The sequence below is a fragment of the Oncorhynchus gorbuscha genome, linkage group LG11, assembly GCF_021184085.1.
Source record: "Oncorhynchus gorbuscha isolate QuinsamMale2020 ecotype Even-year linkage group LG11, OgorEven_v1.0, whole genome shotgun sequence".
NCBI lineage: Eukaryota > Metazoa > Chordata > Actinopteri > Salmoniformes > Salmonidae > Oncorhynchus > Oncorhynchus gorbuscha.
The window spans coordinates 78,977,794-79,001,760 of record NC_060183.1 but is presented as its reverse complement, the minus strand read 5'-3'; the positions used below and the strand labels follow the sequence as shown (position 1 = coordinate 79,001,760).

At 44.4% G+C, this 23,967-nt stretch overlaps 1 protein-coding gene across 1 annotated transcript in view; it reads left to right on the top strand.

The window, feature by feature from the left end:
- The window catches only part of LOC123989530 (A disintegrin and metalloproteinase with thrombospondin motifs 19-like), a 136,853-nt gene extending 115,915 nt beyond the window's left edge, over nt 1-20,938 (top strand). Inside the window, 5 exon segments of the mRNA XM_046290604.1 lie at nt 6,700-6,719; nt 6,721-6,793; nt 6,795-6,859; nt 6,861-6,880; nt 16,771-20,938. Of these exon segments, the coding sequence (XP_046146560.1) occupies nt 6,700-6,719; nt 6,721-6,793; nt 6,795-6,859; nt 6,861-6,880; nt 16,771-16,922 (330 nt within the window). The 3' untranslated portion in view covers nt 16,923-20,938.
- Nucleotides 20,939-23,967: the final 3,029 nt, after the last annotated feature.

Sequence of the window (23,967 nt, the reverse complement as noted above, 5' to 3'; positions counted from 1 at the left end):
TGGTCATCAGAAGGGGGAAAGGAGAAGATTAATTGTGTGTCGTCTGCATAGCAATGATAAGAGAGACCATGTGAGGTTATGACAGAGCCAAGTGACTTGGTGTATAGCGAAATAGGAGAGGGCCAAGAACAGAGCCTGGGGGACACCAGTGGTGAGAGCGCGTGGTGAGGAGACAGATTCTCGCCTGCCACCTGGTCTGAGCTGACCTGTCAGGTCTGACTGTCTGTCTGTCGTCTGGCCGCTGTCTGATGCCCAACTCGGAGAGGGTGGAGAGGAGGATCTGATGGTTCACAGTATCGAAGGCAGCCGATAGATCTAGAAGGATGAGAGCAGAGGAGAGAGTTAGCTTTAGCAGTGCGGAGCGCCTCCGTGATACAGAGGAGAGCAGTCTCAGTTGAATGACTAGTCTTGAAACCTGACTGATTTGGATCAAGAAGGTCATTCAGAGAGAGATAGCGGGAGAGCTGGCCAAGGACGGCACGTTCAAGAGTTTTGGAGAGAAAAGAAAGAAGGGATACTGGTCTGTAATTGTTGACATCGGAGGGATCGAGTGTAGGTTTTTTCAGAAGGGGTGCAACTCTCGCTCTCTTGAAGACGGAAGGGACGTAGCCAACGGTCAGGGATGAGTTGATGAGCGAGGTGAGGTAGGGAGAAGGTCTCCGGAAATGGTCTGGAGAAGACCCTGAGATGGATAGGGTCAAGCGGGCAGGTTGTTGGGCGGCCGGCCGTCAAAGACTAGATTTCATCTGGAGAGAGAGGGGAGAAAGAGGTCAGAGCACAGGGTAGGGCAGTGTGAGCAGAACCAGCGGTGTCGTTTGACTTAGCAAACGAGGATCGGATGTCACTAACCTTCTTTTCAAAATGGTTGACGAAGTCATCTGCAGAGAGGGAGGAGGGGGGGAGGGGGCGGAGGATTCAGGAGGGAGGAGAAGGTGGCAAAGAGCTTCCTAGGGTTAGAGGCAGATGCTTGGAATTTAGCGTGGTAGAAAGTGGCATTGGCAGCAGAGACAGAGGAGGAAAATGTCAGAGGAGGGAGTGAAAGGATGCCAGGTCCGCAGGGAGGCGAGTATCTCGTCACTATTCATGTAGCGACTCCTGTATTTCACTCCATTTCCGCTCGGCTGCCCGGAGCCCTGTTCTGTGAGCTCGCAATGAGTCATCGAGCCACGGAGTCGGGAGGGGAGGACCGAGCCGGCCTGGAGGATAGGGGACATAGAGAGTCAAGGGATGCAGAGAGGGAGGAGAGGAGGGTTGAGGAGGCAGAATCAGGAGATAGGTGGGAGAAGGTTTGAGCGGAGGGAAGAGATGATAGGATGGAAGAGGAGAGAGTAGCAGAGAGCCAATTGGGACGGCACGATACCATCCGAGTAGGGGCAGTGTGGGAGGTGTTGGATGAGAGCGAGAGGGAAAAGGATCCAAGGCAGTGGTCGGAGACTTGGAGGGGAGTTGCAGTGAGGTTAGTGGAAGAACAGCATCTAGTAAAGATGAGGTCGAGCGTATTGCCTGCCTTGTGAGTAGGCGGGGAAGGTGAGAGGGTGAGGTCAAAAGAGTGAGGGAGTGGAAAAAGGAGGCAGAGAGGAAAGAGTCAAAGGTAGACGTGGGGAGGTTAAACTCGCCAGAACTGTGAGAGGTGAGACAACCTCAGGAAAGGAGCTTATCAAGGCATCAAGCTCATTGATGAACTCTCCGAGGGAACCTGGAGGGCGATAAATGATGAGGATGTTAAGCTTGAAAGGGCTAGTAACTGTGACAGCATGGAATTCAAAGGAGGCGATAGACAGATGGGTAAGGGGAGAAAGAGAGAATGACCACTTGGGAGAGATGAGGATCCCAGGTGCCACCACCCCGCTGACCAGACGCTCTCGGGTGTGCGAGAACACGTGGGCGGACAAGAAGAGCAGTAGGAGTAGCAGTGTTGTCTGTGGTGATCCATGTTTCCGTCAGTGCCAAGAAGTCGAGGGACTGGAGGGAGGCATAGGCTGAGATGAACTCTGCCTTGTTGACCGCAGATTGGCAGTTCCAGAGGCTCATCGGAGACCTGGAACTCCACGTGGGTCGTGCGCGCTGGGACCACCAGAGTAGGGTGGACCTAGACAACCAGGTGAGGAGCGTTTGTACACAGCTTCTCCTTCTACATTAGCCGCAGTGAAATGTCTCCACACATCAGATAGTGCCCGTGGCATTTTCCTGTAAAGATTAGAAAAAAAATAGTTTAAAAAACACAAAGACAATTCCATGTACATATAAATAGTTAAGCAGTTTGATTAAACAACTCCTTTGTAAGATACATGTTTTAAAATGAAACGTGCATGGAAACAGGTGAACTACCAGAAATTGTTAATATGTTAGAAATGATTTAAACACACTTTGCTGTAGGCTATTATTTACTAGCTAACAAAAAATCTGTATGTCATATGAAATATATTCACCCCACCCAGTACTGTAATCAAAACTTACCAGAAAGCATCTAGTCCCTGGCTCAGACAGTGTAGTAGTGTGGGCTCAATAGCATGTCATTAGTGTGCAAGATCTTGAGAATCAGCTGTACATGTGATGGAAGAATGCACTGTGGATACAGAGGGTTACAATTCCATTAAATTGGGGATAGTTTAACCAAAATATGCCACAAGACCTAGAATTGCCTTGTGTGTATCCCACAGAAAAGGTTAACTGTCAGCTAACTTTTTTGATGAATTTAATTAAGCAAAATTCCACAAATTCCCGGGCTTAATTTCCCATGGAAAATGTACCGTAAAGTTTCCTACCCTTTGCAACCCTAGGAATAATCCACATTTCCACTGTGTTAACAGTTGACTCAGACGGCCCGCCCCTTTGTGACCCTTGTTCCAATGGGATGGTCAAAGGGCTGAGGTTGTGAGAACTGGGAACGGACACTTTGTTTTCAACTAACTATTGTTTCTTCTCTTATTTGCTTCACTCTGTGGCTTGCAGAACCACAAATCCCTCATGTGTGACTATAAACCACATCATTTGTGGTAATGCTAATAAAAATACCCCTAGATGACTTTACATAGTCGGGCCATGTACAGGAAATACATGGGAATGAACTCAATCACACCTATAAAATTGAGGGGAGTTTTAACTACATCTATCCTTATATAAATACATGGGCTTACTTACTTTTACCTACTTACTTTTACTTACTTACTTTTTGAAAAGCGTATTTGATTATTTCCTGTCTGTTGCATTGTTGTATTCCCTGTCTGTCTGTCTGTCTGTCTGTCTGTCTGTCTGTCTGTCTGTCTGTCTTGTCTGTCTGTCTGTCTGTCTGTCTGTCTGTCTGTCTGTCTGTCTGTCTGTCTGTCTGTCTGTCTGTCTGTCTGTCTGTCTGTCTGTCTGTCTGTCTGTCTGTCTGTCTGCTTTCTCTCTCTTTATCTCTCTCTTTGTCTCTCTCTCTCTTTTCTCTCTGTCTGTCTCTCTCTCTCTCTCTCTCTCTCTCTCTCTCTCTCTCTCTCTCTCTCTCTCTCTCTTTCTCTCTCTGTCTCTCTCTCTCTTTCTCTCTGTCTGTCTCTCTCTCTCTCTTTCTCTCTCTCTCTTCTCTCTCCTCTCTCTCTCTCTCTCTCTCTCTCTCTCTCTCTCTCTTCAGTTCAGAAATGTTATTCTCTCTCTCTCTCTAGGGATCCATTCAAATTCAGGAAATGTCTCTCTCTCTCTCTTTCTCTCTCTGTGTGGAAATCTGGAAATCTACAAGTTGTCATGGAGAGTGCTCTGTCATATCACTGCCAAACCCTGAGATGTATTTGCCATCTTCCCGAGCCTCGGTATGGTTAAAGCAGACTAATGTATCGGGTGAATAGGAGCGCCGCCGAGGCTGTTCTCTCCCCGCTCACTCCGTCCAGACATGCCTGATCCCCAACATGCTGTTCTAGTCACAACAGCTGTCTGTTATTTAAACACTAACCTCCACAGAAATGCATTACGAAGTCAGCTCATGTGAAAAAGCCTTGAGTTGAAAGCGGACGGACTCCATCTCCCCAACCCACACTTCTTTGAATGTCTAGAAAGCTGTTTTTTAAAAGGCATTGGAGAAGGGATTACAAGACTATATTCATCTGGTTCTGTCACTATTCATCGGAGCGACTCCTGTATAAATTCACTCTGTCTCTGCCGGGTTGGACATATTTAGAGTCTACTCTGTGTTTTGGCGAACAGCAGTCAACCACGGAAACAGCTCGAACTGGCCACAGCCAATCGCTGAATCCGGTGTTCCACTCATGCCTTGGCAGGTCTTTTACCTCAGAGACTTTTTTGGCTTGGCCCAAGTGAGTGATGCAAGCTCATTATATGGATCAGTCATACATACAGCCACATACTGGGGCACTGACCAGGGGCTGTGGTAGGGGACACTTAACATGAGGTCAAAAGTCCTATGCTTTCCTCAAACGGATATCATATCATGGTCAAACTCAATTCCATGAAAAGCAGGAGTGTTTGTTGTTATTTCCTTTCAATATGTGTCTAATTAAGACCTAGACAACCAGGTGAGGGGAGTTCCTAACTCATCATTTAAGACCTAGACAACCAGGTGAGGGAGTTCCTAACTCATCAATTAAGACCTAGACAACCAGGTGAGGGGAGTTCCTAACTCATCATTTAAGACCTAGACAACCAGGTGAGGGGAGTTCCTAACTCATCATTTAAGACCTAGACAACCAGGTGAGGGGAGTTCCTAACTCATCATTTAAGACCTAGACAACCAGGTGAGGGAGTTCCTAACTCATCAATTAAGACCTAGACAACCAGGTGAGGGGAGTTCCTAACTCATCATTTAAGACCTAGACAACCAGGTGAGGGGAGTTCCTAACTCATCATTTAAGACCTAGACAACCAGGTGAGGGGAGTTCCTAACTCATCATTTAAGACCTAGACAACCAGGTGAGGGGAGTTCCTAACTCATCATTTAAGACCTAGACAACCAGGTGAGGGGAGTTCCTAACTCATCATTTAAGACCTAAACAACCAGGTGAGGGGAGTTCCTAACTCATCATTTAAGACCTAGACAACCAGGTGAGGGGAGTTCCTAACTCATCAATTAAGACCTAGACAACCAGGTGAGGGAAGAGTTCCTAACTCATCATTTAAGACCTAGACAACCAGGTGAGGGGAGTTCCTAACTCATCATTTAAGACCTAGACAACCAGGTGAGGGGAGTTCCTAACTCATCATTTAAGACCTAGACAACCAGGTGAGGGGAGTTCCTAACTCATCATTTAAGACCTAGACAACCAGGTGAGGGGAGTTCCTAACTCATCATTTAAGACCTAAACAACCAGGTGAGGGGAGTTCCTAACTCATCATTTAAGACCTAGACAACCAGGTGAGGGAAGAGTTCCTAACTCATCATTTAAGACCTAGACAACCAGGTGAGGGGAGTTCCTAACTCATCATTTAAGACCTAAACAACCAGGTGAGGGAGTTCCTAACTCATCATTTAAGACCTAGACAACCAGGTGAGGGGAGTTCCTAACTCATCATTTAAGACCTAGACAACCAGGTGAGGGGAGTTCCTAACTCATCATTTAAGACCTAGACAACCAGGTGAGGGGAGTTCCTAACTCATCATTTAAGACCTAGACAACCAGGTGAGGGGAGTTCCTAACTCATCATTTAAGACCTAGACAACCAGGTGAGGGGAAGTTCCTAACTCATCAATTAAGACCTAGACAACCAGGTGAGGGGAGTTCCTAACTCATCATTTAAGACCTAGACAACCAGGTGAGGGGAGTTCCTAACTCATCATTTAAGACCTAGACAACCAGGTGAGGGGAGTTCCTAACTCATCAATTAAGACCTAGACAACCAGGTGAGGGGAGTTCCTAACTCATCATTTAAGACCTAGACAACCAGGTGAGGGGAGTTCCTAACTCATCATTTAAGACCTAGACAACCAGGTGAGGGAGTTCCTAACTCATCATTTAAGACCTAGACAACCAGGTGAGGGGAGTTCCTAACTCATCAATTAAGACCTAGACAACCAGGTGAGGGGAGTTCCTAACTCATCATTTAAGACCTAGACAACCAGGTGAGGGGAGTTTATAACTCATCATTTAAGACCTAGACAACCAGGTGAGGGGAGTTCCTAACTCATCATTTAAGACCTAGACAACCAGGTGAGGGGAGTTCCTAACTCATCATTTAAGACCTAGACAACCAGGTGAGGGGAGTTCCTAACTCATCATTTAAGACCTAGACAACCAGGTGAGGGGAGTTCCTAACTCATCATTTAAGACCTAGACAACCAGGTGAGGGGAGTTCCTAACTCATCATTTAAGACCTAGACAACCAGGTGAGGGGAGTTCCTAACTCATCATTTAAGACCTAGACAACCAGGTGAGGGGAGTTCCTAACTCATCATTTAAGACCTAGACAACCAGGTGAGGGAGTTCCTAACTCATCATTTAAGACCTGACAACCAGGTGAGGGGAGTTCCTAACTCATCATTTAAGACCTAGACAACCAGGTGAGGGGAGTTCCTAACTCATCATTTAAGACCTAAACAACCAGGTGAGGGGAGTTCCTAACTCATCATTTAAGACCTAGACAACCAGGTGAGGGGAGTTCCTAACTCATCAGTATGAGCTCATAACAAAAAGTAAATATATTATTATTATATTTTGCATTGTATTTGACATTATGTCCACTGACATAATCTTATGCTGTGTGTTACGGTGTTGATAGTGCTCGGTCACCTGTGGCAAAATTGCAGTCCCGGGTTATCCAGTGCATGCACAAATCACCGGGCAGCCACGGGGAAGAGTGCTTCTCGTTTATCGGAGAAGCCAGCTGGGGAAGACCGGCCATGTCAGCAGCAGGCGTGCAACGAGAGGATCAATCTTAACCATCACCTCGCCACGCCTGGGTGAGTATCATGCATCTTGTCATCACGGTCACCATCTCCAGTTCATGTTTAACAGGATAGGGATCCATTCAAATTCAGTTCAGAAATGTTATTCAGAAAATGAATTGGACAATTGCCCTTTTTAATTTCAGAGTCTGGGTTTTATCAACACAGTTTATTCTTAAAGTTAAAATAGATTGAATATCAAAGAAGGCCAGAACTCACTTGATGCTTGCATGGGTTTAAGACAAGAGCTGAGCTCTATATTCAGAGAGAATGTAATATTTTTTTTTAGCATTGTAGATAAAAAATTGTCTTCACCAACCACTGGAGGACCTTACTGGTCGTGGACAGGGAAATGATTGTACCAGGCTGTGATGCAACCAATCAGGACACTCTCAATGGTGCAGGGGTAGTATTTGGAGAGGACCCGGGTTTATGCTGAATTTCTTCAGCCGACTTAGGAAGTAGAGACGCTGTTGAGCCCTCTTGAAGTGGTGGTGTTGTTGGTCCATGTTAAGTCTTATGTGATGTGGATTGATCCTGATAAAAATTCATCTATAGATTAATATAATAACCTAATAATAATGAAGTCCTGTTGTTTCTACTACTTACAATAACTGTTCCCCAAGAGCTTGTATCACCATTCCAGCTCCCTTACCTATCAAGCTTCCCAAGTTCATCGAAGGTTCCCAAGGGTTGTTCTGTCTCATTATTTGAGTATGGTAGAATCCATTAGATTACATCATCTGTCTCACGCAAACGGGCTCTCTGACAGACATCGCGCTGTGTAAGGGTTTCCAAAAAGTATCCTCAAAGTATCTCGGGAATTCCCGAGTCAGTTCAAAACCCATTAATTGGCAGCGTTGATGTGGAAAGTTTGGCCCACCACTTCCCCGGCAATCTAAATGTGCCATGTTTTGATGACTTCATTAAAAATATTATCTTAAATCAAGCTGTGGGATTATGCTCTGTTGTATAATACCGCCTATTCAGCTGGGGAAGCATGCCAGACACACCACTCAACGACCTTAAATTGACCCCAGAACAAGTGCCATTTTTTTATTTTTTAAAATGTATTTTTAAAGCCTGCAGTGAATTTCACAGTTTACAGTTCCACCAACTCTTCTGCCCACTCGTCCCTGTGTGTCTCCCTAAATGGGCCTTGGTCAAAAGTAGTGAACTATATAGGGAATAGGGCTCTGGTCAAAAGTAGTGCACTACATAGGGAATAGGGTGCCATTTGGGATGCATTCACTGTGTTTAGGGGCTGGATGGTACCAGATGACGACGTTCAAAAATGTTAAGCCTTCTGGGAAGAGTGCGCATAGTTTATCTTAAATTGCAGCTGGGGAAGAGTGCGCATAGTTTATCTTAAATTGCAGCTGGGGAAGAGTGCGCATAGTTTATCTTAAATTGCAGCTGGGGAAGAGTGCGCTGGGGAGTTTATCTTAAATTGCAGCTGGGAAATTGCAGCTGGGGAAGAGTGCTGCATAGTTTATCTTAAATTGCAGCTGGGGAAGAGTGCGCATAGTTTATCTTAAATTGCAGCTGGGGAAGAGTGCGCATAGTTTATCTTAAATTGCAGCTGGGGAAGAGTGCGCATAGTTTATCTTAAATTGCAGCTGGGGAAGAGTGCGCATAGTTTATCTTAAATTGCAGCTGGGGAAGAGTGCGCATAGTTTATCTTAAATTGCAGCTGGGGAAGAGTTCGCATAGTTTATCTTAAATTGCAGCTGGGGAAGAGTTACTGAAGCTGGGGCTGAGGCTGATTCTGCTGAGGTTGATTCTGGGGCTGAGGTTGATGCTGGGGCTGAGGTTGATACTGGGGCTGAGGTTGATACTGGGGCTGAGGTTGATACTGGGGCTGAGGTTGATACTGGGGCTGAGGCTGATTCTGCTGAGGTTGATTATGGGGTGGAGGCTGATTCTGGGGCTGAGGCTGATTCTGGGGCTGGGGCTGATTCTGCTGAGGTTGATTATGGGGCTGAGGCTGATTCTGGGGCTGAGGTTGATTCTGGGGCTGGGGCTGATTCTGCTGAGGTTGATTCTGGGGCTGGGGCTGATTCTGCTGAGGTTGATTCTGGGGCTGAGGTTGATACTGGGGCTGAGGCGGATTCTGGGGCTGGGGCTGATTCTGCTGAGGTTGATTCTGGGGCTGAGGCTGATTCTGGGGCTGAGGTTGATTCTGGGGCTGATTCTGCTGGGGTTGATTCTGGGGCTGGGGCTGATTCTGCTGAGATTGATACTGGGGCTGAGGTTGATACTGGGGCTGAGGTTGATACTGGGGCTGAGGTTGATACTGGGGCTGAGGTTGATACTGGGGCTGAGGCTGATTCTGGGGCTGAGGCTGATTCTGCTGAGGTTGATTATGGGGCGGAGGCTGATTCTGGGGCTGAGGCTGATTCTGGGGCTGGGGCTGATTCTGCTGAGGTTGATTATGGGGCTGAGGCTGATTCTGGGGCTGAGGTTGATTCTGGGGCTGAGGCTGATTCTGGGGCTGAGGTTGATTCTGGGGCTGAGGCTGATTCTGCTGAGGTTGATTCTGGGGCTGAGGCTGATTCTGTTGAGGTTGATTCGGGTGCTGAGGCTGCTGAGGTTGATTCTGGGGCTGAGGCTGATTCTGTTGAGGTTGATTCTGGGGCTGAGGCTGATTCTGTTGAGGTTGATTCTGGGGCTGAGGCTGATTCTGTTGAGGTTGATTCGGGTGCTGAGGCTGCTGATGTTGATTCTGGGGCTGAGGCTGATTCTGTTGAGATTGATTCGGGTGTTGAGGCTGATTCTGCTGAGGTTGATTCTGGGGCTGAGGTTGATTCTGCTGAGGTTGATTCTGGGGCTGAGGCTGATTCTGCTGAGGTTGATTCTGGGGCTGAGGCTGATTCTGCTGAGGTTGATTCTGGGACTGAGGTTGATACTGGGGCTGAGGCTGATTCTGGGGCTGGGGCTGATTCTGCTGAGGTTGATTCTGGGGCTGAGGCTGATTCTGGGGCTGAGGTTGATTCTGGGGCTGAGGCTGATTCTGCTGAGGTTGATTCTGGGGCTGAGGCTGATTCTGCTGAGGTTGATTCTGGGGCTGATTCTGCTGAGGTTGATTCTGGGGCTGGGGCTGATTCTGCTGAGATTGATACTGGGGCTGAGGTTGATACTGGGGCTGAGGTTGATACTGGGGCTGAGGTTGATACTGGGGCTGGGGCTGATTCTGCTGAGGTTGATTCTGGGGCTGATTCTGCTGAGGTTGATTCTGGGGCTGAGGCTGATTCTGCTGAGGTTGATTCTGGGGCTGAGGTTGATACTGGGGCTGAGGCGGATTCTGGGGCTGGGGCTGATTCTGCTGAGGTTGATTCTGGGGCTGAGGCTGATTCTGGGGCTGAGGCTGATTCTGGGGCTGAGGCTGATTCTGGGGCTGAGGTTGATTCTGGGGCTGAGGCTGATTCTGGGGCTGAGGCTGATTCTGCTGAGGTTGATTCTGGGGCTGAGGCTGATTCTGGGGCTGAGGTTGATTCTGGGGCTGAGGCTGATTCTGCTGAGGTTGATTCTGGGGCTGAGGCTGATTCTGTTGAGGTTGATTCGGGTGCTGAGGCTGCTGATGTTGATTCTGGGGCTGAGGCTGATTCTGTTGAGGTTGATTCTGGGGCTGAGGCTTATTCTGTTGAGGTTGATTCTGGGGCTGAGGCTGATTCTGTTGAGGTTGATTCGGGTGCTGAGGCTGCTGATGTTGATTCTGGGGCTGAGGCTGATTCTGTTGAGGTTGATTCGGGTGTTGAGGCTGATTCTGCTGAGGTTGATTCTGGGGCTGAGGTTGATTCTGCTGAGGTTGATTCTGGGGCTGAGGCTGATTCTGCTGAGGTTGATTCTGGGGCTGAGGCTGATTCTGCTGAGGTTGATTCTGGGACTGAGGTTGATACTGGGGCTGAGGCTGATTCTGGGGCTGGGGCTGATTCTGCTGAGGTTGATTCTGGGGCTGAGGCTGATTCTGGGGCTGAGGTTGATTCTGGGGCTGAGGCTGATTCTGCTGAGGTTGATTCTGGGGCTGAGGCTGATTCTGCTGAGGTTGATTCTGGGTCTGAGGCTGATTCTGTTGAGGTTGATTCGGGTGCTGAGGCTGCTGAGGTTGATTCTTGGGCTGAGGCTGATTGTGCTGAGGTTGATTCTGAGGTTGAGAATGAGGCTGCTGAGGTTGAGCTGGGGCTGGGGTTGCTGAGATTGAGACTGGGGCTGCCGAGGTTGAGAAGGAGGTTGCTGAGATTGAGACTGGGGCTGCCGAGGTTGAGGTTGGGCTGAGGCCGGGCGGATATATGGCATGATGTTTATAATTAGTGTACGCCGGCTCACGTTCTCGTCCCGAGCAGAGTTGCAGCTGGAGGGAGGGGTGTCTGTGGTACGCACCAGGGTAGCAGCTCTGCCCCCTCCCTCCTAAAACCTTCACAGCTGGTAATGCTAAGCTCCTCCAGGAATCTGGGAAGTATGAACGTTTGTGCCTCAAGCCTCTCGCATTCATTTGTTGTATTATTTTTTTCACTCCCATTCATTCTTGACATATTTCCTGTTTATCCATTCTATTTAGAACAGACAGACATCTGTTGGAGTACAATGCTAGATCAATTGAATCTGTATAATAGAGATACAATAGATATAGAAAGGGAAAAAAACTGACAATTGTCTGCTCAATAGTCTGTTCAATGTGAGATAAGTATAAAAGTTGTGGGCTACAAAGTATAAAATAAAATAAAGTATAAAATAAAAGTATAAAATAAAACAAAAATACTATCAAAAAACATGCTTAGACAAAAGGCTAGCCCACAAGCCACACAGTTGTCATAGATATAGGACCAATACCACTGACATACATATTACCATGCAGTCAATAGCAACTAATACTATCACTGTTTTTGCATACAATCACATAACGTCCCTCTGTTCCTACTCCCCGCCTACAAGCAGCAACTCAAGAGGGAACCATCAACACAGACTAGTGAAGTGCTGAACAGAGGCAGGCTCATGATAGGGATACAGTACCAGTCAAAAGTGTGGACACACCTACTCATTCAAGGGTTTTCTCTTGAAAACTATGAAATAACACATATGGAATCGTGTAGTAACCATAAATATATTTTCAACTTGAGATTTTACATAGCCACTTTTTGCCTTGATGACAGCTTTGCACACTCTTGGCATTCTCTCAACCAGCTTCATGAGGTAGTCACCTGGAATGCATTTCAATTAACAGATGTGCCTTGTTAAAAGTTCATTTGTGGAATTTCTTTCCTTCTTAATGCATTTGAGCCAATTAGTTGTGTTGTGACAAGGTAGGGGTGGTATATAGAAGATAGCCCTATTTGGTAAAAGACCAAGTCCATATTATGGCAAGAACAGCTCGAATAAGCAAAGAGAAATGACAGTCCATCATTACTTTAAGAGACCCCCCCCCCCTCAGAACAGCCTCAATTTCATGAAGCATGGACTCTATGTTGTCGAAATCGTTCCACAGGGATGCTGGCCCATGTTAACTACAATGCTTCCCACAGTTGTCAAGTTGGATGGATGACCTTTGGGTGGTGGATCATTCTTGATACACACAGGAAACTATTGAGCGTGAAAAACCCAGCAGCGTTGCAGTTCTTAACACAAACCAGTGCACCTGGCACCTATTACCATACCCTGTTCAAAGGCACTTAAATATTTTGTCTTGCCTATTCACCCTCTGAATGGCATACATACACAATCCATGTCTCAATTGTCTCAAGGCTTAAAAAATCCTTCATTAACCTGCCCTTCATCTACACTGATTGAAGTGGATTTAACAATTGACATCAATAAGGGATCAGACCGGCAATGCATGTGGCAAGGACTACAGACTATGACAGACTACAAAGGTAGACAATACCGAGTCATTCAGGTGGACTCTCGCTGTTCCGGATGACCAGGTGCTTTCGCTCTCAAAAGAGTGAATACTCACAAAGCCACCGGCCCAGATGGCATCCCTGGCCACGTCTTCAGCTGTTGACCAGCTGGTGGGCGTCTTTTCAGACATCTTCAACCTATCCCTGTCCTGGGCTGTATACCCCACTTGCTTTCAAGGACACCATCATAGTCCCAGTGCCCAAGACTACAGACTATGGTTAGTTTATAGTTTTTAGTTTCCCTTTAAAAGAAGGTGACATGCTCAATTGACGATCGCCCCGGTAATCGGGAAGTGCTTCGAGAGGCTGGTCATGTTATATATAATATATATAATAATAATAATATGTTCTGTACAGCACCCTCTGCAACTGGATCTTGGACTTCCTGACGGGCCGACTACAGGCTGTGAGGATTGGCAACAATCTCTTAGCACAGGGGCCACCCAGGGGTGTGTCCTCAGTCCTCTGCTGTACTCTCTGTTGGCTTTGCACGACACTAACTCCATCATCACGTTTGCTGACGACACCACGGTTGTAGGCCTGATAACCAACCAAGACGAGTCAGCCAATGGGGAGGTGGTAAGTGAACTGGCATTGTGATGCCAGGACAATGACCTCTCCCTCAACGTCAGAAAAACAAAGGAGTTTGTTGACTTCAGGAAGCAGAGGTGGGGGGGATCCATAGGACTACAGTAGAGAGAGTCAGCAGTTTTAAGTTCCACGGCATCCACATCACAGAGAACTTAACATGGACCAACAACACCACCACTCGTCAAGAGGGCTCAACAGCGTCTCTACTTCCTAAGTCGGCTGAAGAAATGCAGCATGCCGCCCCGGGTCCTCTCCAAATACTACCCCTGCACCATTGAGAGTGTCCTGACCGGTTGCATCTCTGTCCACGACCAGTAAGGTCCTCCAGTGGTTGGTGAAGACAATTTTTTTATCTACAATGCTAAAAAAAATATTACATTCTACTGAGTCATTTACTTTGTTTATATTCTTATTTTAAATGAAACAAATACAAAATATGGTATTACTATTGTTTCTTATTGTTGTTGCATTGTCCAGAAGGAACCTGCAAGTAAGCATTTCATTGAACGGTGTATGCCATGTGTATACTATGTGTATACTATGTGTATACTATGTGTATGCCATGTGTATACTATGTGTATGCCATGTGTATACTATGTGTGTACTATGTGTGTACTATGTGTATACTATGTGTATGCCATGTGTATACTATTAGTATACTATGTGTATACTATGTGTATACTATGTGTATGCCATGTGTGTACTATGTGTGTACTATGTGTGTACTATGTGTATGCCATGTGTATACTATGTGTGTACTATGTGTGTACTATGTGTGTACTATGTGTATACTATGTGTATGCCATGTGTATACTATGTGTGTACTATGTGTATGCCATGTGTGTACTATGTGTGTACTATGTGTATGCCATGTGTATACTATGTGTGTACTATGTGTATACTATGTGTGTACTATGTGTATACTATGTGTATGCCATGTGTATACTATGTGTGTACTATGTGTGTACTATGTGTATACTATGTGTATGCCATGTGTGTACTATGTGTGTACTATGTGTATGCCATGTGTATACTATGTGTGTACTATGTGTATACTATGTGTATGCCATGTGTATACTATGTGTGTACTATGTGTGTACTATGTGTATACTATGTGTATGCCATGTGTATACTATGTGTGTACTATGTGTATACTATGTGTATGCCATGTGTATACTATGTGTATATTATGTGTATGCCATGTGTATACTATGTGTATACTATGTGTATACTATGTGTATACTATGTGTATGCCATGTGTATACTATGTGTGTACTATGTGTGTACTATGTGTATACTATGTGTATGCCATGTGTATACTATTTGTATACTATGTGTATGCCATGTGTATACTATGTGTGTACTATGTGTGTACTATGTGTATACTATGTGTATGCCATGTGTATACTATTAGTATACTATGTGTATACTATGTGTATGCCATGTGTGTACTATGTGTGTACTATGTGTGTACTATGTGTATACTATGTGTATACTATGTGTATACTATGTGTATGCCATGTCTGTACTATGTGTGTACTATGTGTATACTATGTGTATACTATGTGTATGCCATGTGTGTACTATGTGTGTACTATGTGTGTACTATACCAGTACCACTAATAAAAACACTGTTACACCTCTACTACTGTGTATCAATATCAATGGGCTCAGCCGCGCAGCGGCAAACTAGACTTAGCAGTTGAATTTCCCATGAAGACAAAAAGATGACTCAGACTTTTCCCATGAAGCCAAAAAGATGACTCAGATGTCAGGAGGCAGAAGAATGAAGAGGTGTGAGTTGTTTTACTGTCTGTCGCCATGGCGTTCCCACTAATCCCACCCCAGCCACGGGTGTTGTGTTCCGTTGTGTTTGCCTTGGTGGAGACTTTACGCCATCTCAAAAACAGCAGAACGCCATCAAGAGAAGGGTTACGTCTCAAATGGCACCCTATTCCCTATGTAGTTCACTACTTTTGACCAGGGCCCATAGGGGCCTGGTCAAAAGTAGTGCACTAGGGAATAGGGTGCCATTTGAGACGTATCCAAGAAGTGGCAGCCCTCTCTGGAACGTTCCGAGGTAAATAGAGACCGTGGCAGTCCCAAACGGCACCCTATTCCCTATTTAGTGTACTACCCCATGAGCCCTGATCAAAAGTAGTGCACTACCCCATGAGCCCTGGTCAAAAGTAGTGCACTACCCCATGAGCCCTGGTCAAAAGTAGTGCACTACCCCATGAGCCCTGGTAAAAAGTAGTGCACTACCCCATGAGCCCTGGTTAAAAGTAGTGCACTACATAGGGGATAGAATGCCATTTGGGAAGCAACTCGTGTTGGTGGTCCCATCGCAACGTCTCATTGGCAAAGAGGGATGTTTACAACTCCTGGCTTCATTACCAAGGCCTGTTCACTTCAAGAAAATATGTCAACACAGTGTCTATGCCCCTGAGATCTGAGTTTATTCAGAATGCTGCCGATGCAAATGGAATGCGATGGAACGGTCATAATATAATGTTTTGTTGATAAGGTGACAGAGTAGTGTGTGTTGCAGAGTGCCGACTCCCCTACCCAGTACAGCAGCCCCGAAACACAAATGAAACAAGGTTATCCTCGTGACCTTGCGTCCTCTTGAGAACTCTGCTCTAGGGGTGTTAGTGTTAATGGACTGAGTATTTGAGGACAGATTTTACTGAGTCGAGAGAGAGAGAGAGAGAGAGAGAGAGAGAGAGAGAGAGAGAGAGAGAGAGAGAGAGAGAGGGAGAGAGAGAGAGAGAGAGAGAGAGAAAGAGAGGGGGAGAGAGAGAGAGAAAGAGAGAGAGCGAGAGAGAGAGAGAGAGAGAGAGAGAGAGAGAGAGAGAGAGAGAGAGAGAGAGAGAGAGTATAAGTCAGACCTATGATGAAATAGACTATTTGGAAGCTTTTGGACAATATAGGACTGCTTGAGTCTGTGGGAATGTGCAATAATCAGCAATAATCTGCTTCTGCAATCATCATTTAGTCATTGTGTGTTTTATTTTGACAGCCCTGAAATTACAATGTGGCAACTGGCCTTTCAATGTAATCTCTGTTTTACATGATATATTTTTATTTAATCTCCAATGAATGCAAAGTTGAATCAGTACAAAGAAAAGTACATGTGAAATGTGTAAAATACTGCCACCTATTGGTGATGTACTGGAATAACATTAGATAAAAAGCCATGTTCATCTGTTATTCAGTGTTAAAGTACATGGATGTTTCCTAATCCTGGTCCTCTGCACTAACACACCCAGTTCAACCAATCACAGGCTTGATGATGAGTTGAATCAAGTGGGTTACTGCTAGGCTGGAACAAAAATGTTCACCCTTTTGGATCCCCAGGACCAGGATTAGGAAACTGTGCACTTTGTCAAACTGAATCTCTCCTTTCATCCTCTGTAGCTGCCCTGACGTTCAAGTGTTTACGGGACCAGTGGCCGGTTTACTGCAAAGTCATCCGCGAGAAGAACCTCTGCCAAGACATGCGCTGGTATCAACGCTGCTGTGAAACATGCCGGGACTTTTACGCACAGAAGATGCAGCAGAGGAGTTGACCCTCCCCTCACCCCCTCGCCCCCTCCTTCCAGGGGCGAATTTAGGTGTCATATCCTATTTATGTATATCAAGTGCACTTATTCCAACACGAGGGATGGACAGAACACACCTGTTTCAACCTAACCAGCTGTAGATTATAAGCACTGTAAATGTGTGATTAGTTCGTTGTGTTATTGGTATTGAGTCGATACTATGTCATGTTATTGGTATTGAGTCCATACCATGTCATGTTATTGGTATTGAGTTGATACTATGCTCATGTTATTGGTATTGAGTCAATACTATGGTAATCTTATTGGTATTGAGTCGATACTATGGGAATGTTATTGGTATTGAGTCGATACTATGGTCATCTTATTGGTATTGAGTCGATAATATGTCATGTCATTGGTATTGAGTCGATACTATGGTCATCTTATTGGTATTGAGTCGATACTATGGTAATTTTATTGGTATTGAGTCGATACTATGGTCATCTTATTGGTATTGAGTCGATACTATGTCATTTCATTGGTATTGAGTCGATACTATGGTAATCTTATTGGTATTGAGTCGATACTATGGTCATCTTATTGGTATTGAGTCGATACTATGTCATGTCATTGGTATTGAGTCGATACTATGGTCATGTTATTGAGGTTGAATCGATACTATGTTATTAGTATTGAGTGGATATTATGCTCAAGTTATTGGTATGTAGTCGATACTATGCTCATGTTACTGGTATTGAGTCCATGCTATTGCCATCTTTTTGGTATTGAGTCCATACTATGGTAATGTTATTGGTATTGAGTCGATATTATGCTCATGTTACTGGTATTGAGTCCATGCTATTGCCTTCTTTTTGGTATTGAGTCGATACTATGGGAATGTTATTGGTATTGAGTCGATACTATGGGAATGTTATTGGTATTGAGTCGATACTGTGGTAATCTTATTGGTATTGATTCAATACTATAGTCATGTTATTGAGGTTGAAGCGATACTATGTCATGTTATTGGTATTGAGTCCATATTATGTCATGTTATTGGTATTGAGTCGATACTGTGTTCATGTTACTGAGGTTGAATCGATAATATGTCATGTTATTGGTTTTGAGTCGATACTAACTATGGTCATGTTATTGGTATTGAGTCGATACTATGTCATGTTATTGGTATTGAGTCGGTCTAAGCACATCTCTTTTGAGGGTGTAATTGTTGACCAGCCTTCACCTGGGATCCGTTGAGCTGATATACTGTAGATCTACATAAGGATCCAACTCTTTGGTGTTTTTGGAGAAGTTTTTGTTTTTAATAATGTTAATTCATGCTAATATTTTGTAAATGTCTTACAATTTTCCATACTGTATTTTTTTCTGATTTATCTTCATTAATATCACATTGAAAATCAGGCAAAATCCATCAAGGTATACCACTTGTAGTTTCCAATAGTTCAGTTAACCCCGTATAATGTAACCAATGCAATAGTGCCAAAAGTGCAAACTACAAACTTCATTAAGCGTACCATCGGACCTAGGTCTACTGGTTTCCTATCCGTTTCTTCCCCCCAAAAAACAGAATGTCCCGCACACTGTTTATGCTCCCAGGTACCACTGTCTATCGGACAACATTTCCATCTGTAAGGATCTTCATCAGGTCAAAACAACCAGACAAAACAACCAGACAAAACAACCAGACAAAACAACCAGACAAAACAACCAGTCAAAACAACCAGACAAAACAACCAGACAAAACGACCAGACAAAACGACCAGACAAAACGACCAGACAAAACGACCAGACAAAACGACCAGACAAAACGACCAGACAAAACAACCAGACAAAGATCCTTGTGGATGGAACCGTTGTCTGATAAAAGGTGTTATTTGGGAGCATAATCCGTGTGTTTTGAACTTTCTGAGGTTTTTCTTCTCAAGTTGACTTCTTTAGCCCAGCACAAACATTTCTATCTATTTCAGCATTGGTGAACTTCATGCTATCTGCTTGGTATAGCCACTGCTGAGACTTTGGCTTCCAGCCGTGAGTAATTACAATGACGTTCTTGTCTTTCGTCAAGTTTAGCAAAAATGTGTTTAGAGACACAAATGGTACTGTATGTTTAATCTATCTCAAACAGAATTCACAATACTGTCCATTTAGAAGCAATACTGAAAGCATTACAGCTGCAAAGACTCTTACATTTGATTGATATGATGTTTTAGGGTTTAGGACTTTCAGCTCTTCATTTGCTTTGTACATGTTTGGCTTAATGTCGAACACTGTAAGCAACAATGTGGCTTTGGAAGGATTTGGATAATTGATGATACTTCTAATAACGACAGCAAATATATTCTTATTATTAACGTGCTGTTTATGTGGTGCTAATTAGTGTACTTGAGTGAACTTTTGGGGATCTAAGCTTAAACATAAAGTGTTGCCAAATAGCCGAGGCTTGCTTAAAGTTGGAGAAAATACCTTATTGTAACATTTACTGAATTAATCTATGTCTATGCATATGTTAACAATAGTGCTGGCCTTAGGATCTGATGGGACTGAAACAATTGTGTGGAAAGCTTGAGGACACCAATCTTCTCCGTCAAATTTAACATCAGGGGTGTGTTCAGTACGTCATACGGTCTTCAACGTTTAATTCAACGGAAATGGTACTGTACTGAACGACCAGTTGAGGAACGGTGTATGGTGTGTGTGCTGCCTAAACCAGATCTTTACCATGATAAGGCCTTGCTCGACATTGCGGTGTCAGGTTTGTCCTGCGTCTTGTGAGATTGTATGGTGTGTGGTGTGCTGCACGAGTTTTGCGATTTAAAATGGTCACACGCATATTTTGATCGGCCCACACGTATATTGATCAGTTCACACCCATATTGATCAGGCCACACCCATATTGATCAGGCCACACCCATATTGATCAGGCCACACCCATATTGATCAGTTCACACCCATATTGATCAGGCCACACCCATATTGATCAGGCCACACCCACCAAACGGGAGCAAACATACCTGAAAGGCTGTTACGGGAACGCTGTGCATCCCTTGGGGGGAAATGTAGTTCAGTAGCAAACGTTGAATCGAACTGAATGCATCCCAGTTACGCGCACGGATCTCTCCAAGTTAGGATTTGGATCTAAGTGTCTTCAGGAGGGTTTCTAAAGGGAAATTATCCTCCATTTTAAATCACATGATCTGTATCGATATTTCAAAATGTGTTTCAAAATCACTAAAGGGACATTATTTAGTCATATAGTAAACTATCATCCATATTTCCGTCAAATAGTTAGTACAGTATGGCCGACCTTGGTTGTGTACACCAGGATGAGCCCACGGCTGTCTTGTATGTTAAAGTCAATGTTAGAACGACAACATCTGAACAGCAAGCTGCTTCACTAGAACAATCTGCTGTACATCCTATTCACACAACGATGACCATTTCTAGTGTATCACTCCACGGCCCTCTACTTGAATAGAGATAATGTAGAACTAGGATACACTGTACATGTTTCTAGTGTATCACTCCACGGCCCTCTACTTGAATAGAGATAATGTAGAACTAGGAAACACTGTACATGTTTCTAGTGTATCACTCCACGGCCCTCTACTTGAATAGAGATAATGTAGAACTAGGAAACACTGTACATGTTTACACTGAAGTACTGCTGCACTGGTATATGGGTTGGCTCCGGGGTGAAGTATCCCCTAGGTACTGTTCCTAGCGTCTAGGGGCAACTTCACCCTACTCTGGTTCCCATGAGCCCTCAGTCTAGGCGTCACATGGTGCAAAAAAATACTGCTTGGTTTACACCTTCTGTCATTGGCTGAAAACAAGTTGAAGTTGAGTGTCGTTGAATTGAATTAAAATTGACATTTTATAGCACTGTTAAGGCCGTGTCATTTTTTATTGGCTTCCTACATACCTGTGTGTCGCGTTGTCTCGTAATGTCTTGCGGTTGTGTAGGAGAAAAAACTGCCTGCATATCATGCTCCTGAGAAAATAATAAAATAGATTCTCCATTATTTGTTTGTTCCTATGGTTTTCATGTCACATTGTATTCCTTGGATTTTGCTTGAAGGCTAAAAGTTGTCCACAAAACAACTATATAACTAAATACAAATTGTAAGCCTCATGCTTCACCAACTGAGCCATCACGGGCCACTGATTGTTGCTCCTAGATCAGGCCTGTCAATGAACACAATGAACTATACAGATTCCTGACTTCTTTTTAATGTGTCTCAAATTCAGGCCCATTTATACAAGGTTACAGTTTACCAGATACCACTTGGAATTTTGGTCCCGGTCTGGTTGCCTAAACCAGATAATTACCATGATAAAGCCAGACCTTGTTTCGACATTGAGGTGCAAGATTTGTCCAGCGGTTGCCTGCTATCAGGGATATAAAACTATCGCACAAACCTTTAATTTATTCTGAGTCTGCTTCAAATGGTGAAACATTGTGTCATTATGGTGGCCTGGGGGTAGGTTTATGACAGTCATAAATACCTCTCCCCCCCTTTTTCCTCTCTCTACCCTACTGATGTGACATTTGAAAATCCTTTGGTTAACAGAGATTCTGGGAACATCAGAAGGTGGGGGGGAATGAACCACATTTTGGTAGTCCGACCCATTGAACATATGGGTTGGTACTTAATGAATATGATGTCAGTTCGGTTGTCATCTGAGACATTCTCATCAATGATAGGATGACAAACTCTACATTTGAAAGTCTACACATTAGAGTTATCAGATTCACATGGAATTGTTGGGCAATTTAAATGTTTGAATATAACATTATTGGTGAAAAGATTAAATGTAATTTTAGCTTTCAAATGAGAGATTTGGGGTTTCATAAGGTTAGGGCTCTGCTCAATCAGTGGCCCGCCCCTGTGAAGAGACATGGGTTATAAAACTATGAAAACACACCCTTCTCCCTCCACTATATAAAGCCTTGAGGGAAATGTAACCTCCTGTTCCGAGGATGTGAGGACGACGGTCCATATGTTAACAGGACTAACATGTCTGCTGTTCCGGGTACATTAGGATGATGATCCGATGTCAGAATGGTTCAGATAGTAGGGCCTCCCGGTTGGAGCAGTGGTCTAGGGCACTGCATCGCAGCGCTAGCTGTGCCACCAGAGACTCTGGGTTCTCGCCCAAGCTCTGTCGCAGCTGGCCGCGACCGGGAGGACCGTGGGGCAACGCACAATTGGCCTAGTGTCGTCCGGGTTAGGGAGGGCTTGGCCGGTAGGGATATCCTTGTCTCATCACGCACCAGCAACTCCTGTGGCGGGCCAGGCGCAGTGCAAGCTAACCAAGGTCGCCAGGTGCACAGTGTTTCCTCCGACACATTGGTGCGGCTGGCTTCCGGGTTGGATGCGCGCTGTGTTAAGAAGCAGTGTGGCTTGGACGCATGGCTTTCGACCTTCGTCTCTCCTGAGCCCGAACAGGAGTTGTAGCGATGAGACAAAGATAGTAATTACTAAAATTGGATACCACAAAATTGGGGAGAAAAGGGGGTAAAATCTCAAAAATAAAAATAATGGTTCAGATAATAACTACAGAACGAAGCCAACCTCAGTGTGAGCTTTGGTTGCGAATGGTATGAACTTTGAACTCTTATTCACTACAGAAGTTATACCTCCTAGCTGTTGAGTTAGCAACAACAACTAAAAAAGTGGGCTAGGAAAGGACAGATAGAGTATCCCGTCCACCACCCAATGACGACACTACAACGTTTACCGTTCACCACCAGAAACACTCTTCAAAGGACAAAGTTCTCTGTTGGGCAACACGGCCATCCATCTTCCACCAACCTATCGAAGCGCAGCTCAGAGTAAATATTTATTGCATTTTCCTTTTCCAAATAGTCGGTAATTTAGAATGCATAAGATACTGTATTTACGATAGAGTTCCTGCCTACGGCCCGATAGACACATCGCTTCTCCCTTTGTCTTCCCGCTCTTTCACTCAAACCCAACCCCCTTTTCTTTGTTTAACCAGCTGTTATATCTGTTCCGTCCGCTAGGGACGTTTTCCTTTATGACATCATTTGTAATCAGGGTATGATTCATTCTGTGTATATGTATTTCTGTGTGATTAGTTTGGTATTTAGTAAATAAATAATTAAACCCAATTTTGTATTGCTGATTCAACTTGTTAGTCAGTGTTCGTGAAGAAGAATTTATAACTTTCAGATGAGACTGAAATAAGGTGACGATTAATATTGACTACTAATGGTGTAAAATATGACTAGGTCTTTAAGAGTTTATTTGGAAGATAACTGCTCTATAAATATTATTTCATGGTGCCCCGAATTTCTAGTTCATTACATTTACATGATTCGCTCAATCAGGTAATATTAATTACGGAGAAAGGATTTTATAGAATAGCATGTCATATCACTTAATTTGGCATAGCCAAAGACATGACACTTTGTATCACTGGAACATATCAATAACCGAGATATAACTGCTGTGGACTTAATAAGACTAATACAGTTTATTACTTAAGGGAAAAAAGTATTACATTGTACAAATATTGCATTGTATTGCATAGCCTATGATACTTATAGCAATTTCCCAGTACTGTACTAGTTACAGCCTAATCAAGGGCTTGATAAATGTTGATCAGTTCGATCAGTGAATCAGCTGTGCTCCTATTGGAATAGATCAACTAAATGTAGAGGTTTGGGAAACACTTACTTATATAAATATCACACCTTAGAGCATTGTATTAGCCTAGCATTAGACAATACAATTGTGTACAGGTGTACAGGTGTCTGTTACCTGGGGGTATGACTCCACCATCTCACCCTGCTGCCTGGCACCGTTGGTTAGTTCCCATCACAAGAGGTCAGGTTGGGTTACACACACCCCTGCAAAAGACACCTGCTCATAAATAGCGGCTCATCAATAATTCCTGATCGTGATGGAGGCACCGTGTGTAGCCTCGTGTGTACGGACCAGAATTGCGTTCAACGAGGCAAACAGTGGTGAACGTAGACCTGGTTGAACGCGTCTCAGCTCCTGTAGAGCTCCAGGCTAAAGAG